General features: G+C 64.7%; 1 protein-coding gene across 1 annotated transcript; it reads left to right on the top strand.

Annotated features, from left to right (window-relative positions):
* Positions 1–321: 321 nt before the first annotated feature.
* On the top strand, positions 322–6,397 carry LOC115343379 (maestro heat-like repeat family member 5). Its single transcript, XM_030019250.2, is given in 17 exon segments — positions 322–785; positions 899–1,048; positions 1,237–1,391; positions 1,721–1,853; positions 2,137–2,324; positions 2,414–2,551; positions 3,072–3,144; positions 3,146–3,177; positions 3,179–3,188; positions 3,649–3,753; positions 3,755–3,787; positions 4,041–4,217; positions 4,353–4,508; positions 4,850–4,951; positions 5,351–5,453; positions 5,720–5,776; positions 6,090–6,397. Coding segments are annotated over 17 exon segments (2,070 nt in total). The 5' UTR covers positions 322–530; the 3' UTR covers positions 6,293–6,397.
* The last annotated feature ends 347 nt before the right edge of the window (positions 6,398–6,744 follow it).

The raw sequence follows: 6,744 nt of genomic DNA, 5'->3' as shown, positions 1-6,744 counted from the left end.
GCACATGGCAGTGTGTCACAGGGCCCTTTGTGACCCACCGTGATATGGGCACCGCCAATTGCATGGCACGTGGCAGCGTGTCACAGGACCCTTTGTGACCCTCCATGGTATAAACGCTGGCAGGGACGCGGCCACCCCACGGTGCCCGGAGGACGCGACGGGACAGAACGGGACAGAGCGGGGCTGCGAAGGAGCCCCTGCGCAGCCACCTCGTTCCCTGCTGACCTGCGTCCGCGGCGCTTTTCCGAGGCGTCTCCCATCCCTGTGGCAGGAGCCCTCGAGGCCGGGCCTCGGCGGGATGGCAGAGAGACCCCCCCCAGCGTGCCCAGGCTGGCCTGGGTGGAGGAGGAGAAAGGCACTGAGGATGCCCCAGCGTGGCAGCCTGATGAGGTGGAGGAGGTCCAGCCGCTGCAGGCGGGTGAGTGGCTGAGCTGGGCCACGGAGCCAGTGGCTGCAGCCGGCTTGGCCCCATCCCATCCCCTGTGGACATCCCCAGCGAAAGAGGGGAAGAAGGGACGGGGCCGTTCCCCATGGCCGGGCGCCGGCCACGCTCCATCCACTGGGCACCCCCAGCCCCAACCTGCGGGCAGAGAGATGGGGGTCAGAGTCCCCAGCAGCCCCTGTCCTGGGGCTGGCCCTGCCTGGGGAGCGCAGGGCTCGGCTGTGTTCTCCAGCCTCTCCTGCAGCCCCTCAGCTCTGCTTGTGCTCGGTCTTTGCCAGATCCAGACTGGAACCTGCCAGAAGAGCAGGAACACGCCCGGGCCCTCTTCCACAGCAGCGCACAGGTAACCGCAGCCATCCCCACCTGGGCTGGGCCTGGTCTCGCTGCTCAGCCGAGCACCGCCGTCGGGGCACTCGGTGTGACATGCTCTCTTCCCTGCCTTTCCTTCTCCTGTAGAGGTTTTGGGAATCCCTCAAGCCCTCTGAGCGTGAAGACGCCACCATCGCGGCCGTCGAGGGCATGGCAGACTCGGACTCCTATAATGCGGAGGCTTGTGCTGCCATGCTGGATGTGCTTGTGGAAAGCGACGCCTCCAGACTGCAGCATGTAAGTAGCCTGTCGCCGGGGCTCGAGCCCCCGGAGGAGATCGTGTGCCCCCTGAGGCCGGGTCCGCTGGGCACCCAACAGCCTTTTAAGCCAGCACAGTGTGATGGGAAGGGAAGCACTGCTTGGGGGAAGCTGGGGAACTGGCTCGCTCTGGCAGCACTCCAGCTCTCAGCCATGTCTTCCTCCAGGTGCCGAGCATCGTGAGGTGCATCTACCGGTGGCTCATGTCCAACACGCATGTGTCTGCTGAGCACAGGCTGGACAACAGCCTTCTGGAGCTGACCCACGCACACCCCCATGACGTGGCGGTGACCCTCCTGTGCTGTGCCCCATCGTGCGACAGGTACAGGGCCCACCTGCCTTTAGAGCCCATCAGGCTGTAGAGCCTGTCCCAGGTGGGCTGTCAGAGAGACGGAGATTTTCAGGACCTTCCGGCCCCTCCGTTTCCCAGCCCTGGCACGACAGCCCCAGAGCCCGCTGCCGTGCTCCCTGCCTGCCCCTCAAGGCACCGTCGCTCGGCTGCCTGCTGCCCGCAGGGGCAGGCCTGCTGGGTGCTGCTTGGTGAGGGGCAGTGGGCAGAGGCAAGGCTGGCAGCCAGCCCCAGCCCCCGCGGTTGCCCAGGCCACGGCACTGTGGCCAAGACCCCTCTGACACAGAGCTCTGGGCCTGCAGAGCTGCTGCGACCATGTGGAGGGTGATGGTCTCCAGGAGCAGGACTGCAGAGCAGGTGCTGCGGGAGCTGGTCTGCGTGCTGGAGGACTGGCCGCTGCACAGCACATGCACCTCCGATGGGGACAGCGCAGATGTCTTGCTCTGGCTGTGAGTTTCTGGCCCGGGCCTTTGCTCGCCCCCAGGGTCGCCTCTCCGGGCGGCTCTCCATCCTCCCCCACCGCTGCATCTCCCTGCCTCACGCGGTGGGGCTGGAAACCTGGGTTAGGGGCAGGTGTAGGGGCAGCCAGGGCGGGTGCTCCCCCTGCGCCTCCCGTGGCCCAGGGCAGTGCCTGAACCTCACCCTCCCCGCGCTCGGGGCCCTGCCGCGGGGACATCTCGGCACTGAGCGCTGTCTCTGGGTGTTTTGTTTTCTGCAGGCAACCAGGGTGCTGCAGGAGATCCTCCAGCTGCCCGGGTGCCCACAGAGGTTGAACGTGCTTTTCCCCCGCATCTTCCTGGCTCTGCTCTTCCAAATTTTCTTTGCCACACAGCAGATGCCAGAGGAGGTCGATACCTTCTGGAGGGGATGCCAGCAGGAAGGCTGCCCTCCCACCAGCCCCAGCAGGTGCTCCACCCCGGTCCTCCCATCCCTCCCGTGGCCCCGGAGGCGGGGCCTGGGCTCCCAGTGTGACCTGGGCTTTGCTCTGCACACAGATTTGCAATGCTGACCGTGAAAGCACTGCTCTGCCGTCTTCAGTATGACAATATGGTGTTTGAAGTCGAACGTAAGCGTGGCTGGGACACGCTCCTCAGTGCTGAGACCTACCATTGTGCAATGGGTCTGCTGGCCAGGTGAGAACCCCCTCATCCCTGCTCCCCCCGCCATTTCTCCTCTGCAGACGGGGCGCCCCGCACAATCCCCTTGGTCGTGGGTGAGAGGGACTTGTCACCAAGGGATGGCCCAGCAGACTGGAAAAGCCTGGGAGAGGTGGGTGCATACGAGACGCCACCTCCCAAAGCACCAGCGTCCCCTCCCGTGGGGCCTGGGCTGACGGCACAGAGTGGGGGGTCTGTCTGCAGGCAGCCCCACTGATGGCAGCCCGCCGGGGCAGGGCAGGGTGCACTGAGGGCCAGCGACAGAGCCTGGGGGACACGAGTGCCCTGTGGGCAGGAAAGGGGTCTTCTCAGAATGGAAGGCTTCAGGGCAGGAAGGGTGTTTTGCCAGTCTCCTCCCCAAAAGGAGCCTGCTGGTGTTGGCCATGCCTTTCTCCTGGCGAGGGGCGGTGGGGAACGACCAGGCCGCTGTGAGTCAGTCCGGGGAGAGGTTTGCCCACCCTGCTCGGGGTCAACGGTGCCTTCTTCCCCCTGCCAGACAGGTGCGTGATATCTCGAGGAGCTTGTGTTACTGGATCGCAGGCTACCTTGTCAAGCTGCTTCAGGAGGAAGAAGCAACGCTGGGAGATGCCCGCCATGGCGTTCCTTGTTTGAGGTGAGCCTGGTGGCGAGTGCTGCCTCGATGACCCGGCTCTCACCACTCTGCCCTCCTCGTAGCCGCAGCTGCGCGGGAGCCCAGTCAGTGGAGCTGGGGCAGAGGGTGGGCTCCGCTGCGTGCCCTCGGCCCCTTGCGCTGGGGTGACACTTGTCCCCACCTGGTTTTGTGCCTGCCTTGTGCCGGCTCTCGCTCTCCCATCGCGGCTCCTCAAAGGCCGAGGAATCAGAGGCTGCTGAGGGCTGGGAGGCACAGCAGAGCGCGCGTGGAGCGACCTGCGCCGTGTTGCCCCGCGGCACAGGGCAGGGAGCCCAGGGGGTCTTGCGCAGCCGCTGCTGCCTTTGGGCTCGGCTGACTGGGACGGTACCCCGCGCCCTGTGCTGCTGGCTGGAACCCAGCCCTGTGCGTTGGTGGAGTCCTGCTGGCCAGGCACCCCTGTCACTGCTCTGTGTCCTTTCAGCTCCTGGTCTACCCTAACGTAAGGTGTTGGGGTGACCGCATCCTGCAGCTCGTCCCAATGTACCTGCAGAGCAAGTGCAGAGTGATGCGTCGCCTGGTGCTCAGAGGGCCTCCTGGTGCTCTGCAAGACACCCTTGATGGTGAGAAGGGGCAGCCGGCTGAAGCCGTGCTGGCAGCATGGGGCTGGGTAACACAGTAGCTTGGACTTGGCTGGGCTTTGGGGAGCTGTGGCAGCTGCTCCCGCTCTCCGGCCTCCCTGTTCACCTGCCCGAGTCCTTCGGGGCAGGCCTTGGCTTCTGGGCCCCGAGGCAGCAGCGTGGGGTTGAACCTCCGGAGCGGTTTTGGCAGTGCAGCCTTTTATGGATTCACAGCACAGCATTGTATTCCACGCAGCTCAGAAGAATGCGGCCCCTGCTGCGAAGGCTCACAGAGCTACTGATGGATGCAGACGGGGAGGTGGTTGGGATGACCCTCTCTGTGCTCAGCAAGGTGCTCTGGGCCACAGGCATCCCAATTGCCAGCTCCATCACTCTGCAGCTGGCTGAGAGGCTCCGGCCACTCTTTGACAGCGTAAGGCTTTGTGCCCCCCCCACCACAGGCGCTGGGTGCTGCCCGGAAACTTTGCGCCCTGTGGATTTTCAGACCCGTGCCCAGGTGGGCCGGTAGCAGCCGGTGCTGAGGTCTTGCCCTCGTCCTTTCCACCAGGACGCCAACCATGTGCAACTGCTCTCCATGCACCTCTTCCGAGATGTGATGGAGTTTGTAGTGGAAGAGGGAAAAAAGCCGCTGAAGCAGCACGTGCACCAGAGCCTGATCCCACTGCTCTGCCACTTGCATGATGAGAACCAGCGCGTGGCAGAGGTGAGGATTTCCGACCTGCCGGTGTCCCCGTGGCAGGTGGCTCAGCTGCCTCCTGCCCTGGCGCCTTGCGGACTGCAGCGCTCGAGCCTCCTCCTGTCCTTGGCTACAGAGCAGCAGCTCTGGGGGACCTCTGTCCTGCTGCCCTGGCAGCACCAGGTGCCCGAGATGGGGCTTGAGGCACTGCTCTGCCCGGGCGCCGAACCCGCCGACGGACGCGTTCCCCAGCTGCTGCGTCTTCCCACCAGGGGCCAGGACAGGCCCCGAGCCTTGACCAGGTGCAGGGGACGCAGGTCCTGTGTGCCGGGCAGCGGTGCCATCTCCCAGTCTCTGCTGCTCCGCAGGCCTCTCGGGAAACCCTGCTTCAAGCTACCAAGTTCCTGAAGAACAGGAAGCTCCAGCAGCTGCTGGAGAGGGAGCAGACATGGGTGGTTGGCAAGTGCCTGGTAAGGATGGCCCCAACGGCCCAGTCCCAGCCTGGACAAGCCCACTGCCCCCCTGTGCCCCTGCCCACTGCTGCAGCCCATCACCGCCAGCCTGCCCCCCACACACGCTCCCTTCCCTTGGGCGTGCGTCCCCGTGGACTCTTCTCCAGGCTCCTCTCCCTCCTCGAGCCCCGGGTGCCGACGACGGAGCCCCAGCCCAGCTGGGCTTTGGCAGCAGGGTGGCACCGCGGCTCCCCGGGGAGCACCCAGCCCTCTGCTCCCTCCAAACCCCGGCACCGGCCGGCTGCTGGCTGGGCGTCATGGGTGTCCTGGCAGAGGAAAGGCAGGGTGCAGGGAGCGCCCGACCTGGGGGCAGAGTCTGCACCAATCCTTCCCTCCACCCCCTTGTGCTCTCTCCAGCTGGCAGAGTACAGCAGCAGAGTGGACGAGTACCTGCAGCAGTCCCTGCTGTATCTGCAGAGCCCACAGGCATCCATGCGAGAGGCGGCCATCAGGTTCCTTGGTGAGCCACAACTCCCCCGGGGTCCCTCCCTGCCCCGCTGCAGCTTGGCCCCAGCCCCGGCTGCTGCACCGGCAGCAGGAATTGGCCCTGTGGCTGTGGAGCCCCGACTACCCGATGCAGGGCCAGGGCACCCACGGGGCTCCCTGCCGCCCTCTCCCACCCCTGCCCTTGGGCGTCACGCTCTGGGAGGACCCCAGGCTCAGCCCCGCCAAGGGGAGGAGTGCTGCTGGGGTCAGCAGGATTTGTGACGGGCTGCGTGTTCCTAGGGCTCGCCGGGCGGCACGTGACGCATCAGCAGGTGAAGCGCCAGGTCATCTACAAGGGTGAGTGAGGGCAGCAGGGTGGGTGTCAGTGGGGACTGGCAGGGAGGAGGAAAGACCCTGGGCCGGGAGCTGTGATCCCTGCCCCAGCTGGGGAGAGCTCTGCTCCTCGCGCGGATGAGGGGCAGCGTGGGCAGAGCAGAGAGAGCTTTCAGGGGCACGTGGCGTTCGTGGCCAGCACCTTCCGGCTGATCCTGTTGACCCCTGCTCCCTCCTGGCCATGGGAAGAGCTGGGTGGGGCGGCCCTGGCAGGAGGCGTTCCTGGGGTCCCCGCAGATCCGGGTTCTGACCTCGGCTCTCTTCCTCTCTGTCCCAGCCCTTCAAAGCACGACAAAAGACGTCAGCCTCTCCGTCTCAAGCCTGGCAACTCAAACCCTATTCCTGCTAAGAGCCGCAGAGAGAAATCCCCCCTCCAGAAGGCTGCCGGTGCTGCAAGAGCGATTCCGCAGGGCGTGGAGGAGGTGGCCTTCTCTCTGGGACAATGGCTTCCTGTGCTGCTGGAGCTCTGTGCAGAGCTGATCCCGGGAGCTCCATGTGCTGGGGCCACCTGAGCCTGCGGGGAAGGCTGGGTGGCTCCTGGCCTCTCCCTGCCCGGGGATCAGCTCTTCTCTAAGAGCGCTTTCTTTCACCCCGGCATGGAATATGAAATCCATGTCATTATACGCAGAGGCCCAGGAGCATGAAAGGGAGAGAACAATAAATGGCTTTTAGACCTGCGTAACTTCATACTTTCTAAGGGGAGCTGAACCTAACAGCTGTAGCTGCCAACACTGTGTACAGATGCAGAAACGAACCTCTGGAGGAAGAAAGAAAAAGAACAAAACCAAGCAAGGAAGCGATCCCATTTCTAGGCTGTGCGATCGGCTTTATTTCTGTAGCTTGTCCCAGGTATTCCGTGCTTTCCCAGTGCAGGACTTGGCCATCTTCTGGTGGTGGCGAGCAGCACGTGACTGGCTGTACCGCCAAATCTT

Source organism: Aquila chrysaetos, chromosome 6, assembly GCF_900496995.4.
Source record: "Aquila chrysaetos chrysaetos chromosome 6, bAquChr1.4, whole genome shotgun sequence".
Taxonomy (NCBI): Eukaryota; Metazoa; Chordata; class Aves; order Accipitriformes; family Accipitridae; genus Aquila; species Aquila chrysaetos.
Note: the sequence above shows the minus strand (reverse complement) of the source record. Positions and strands in the feature narration are given on the sequence as shown.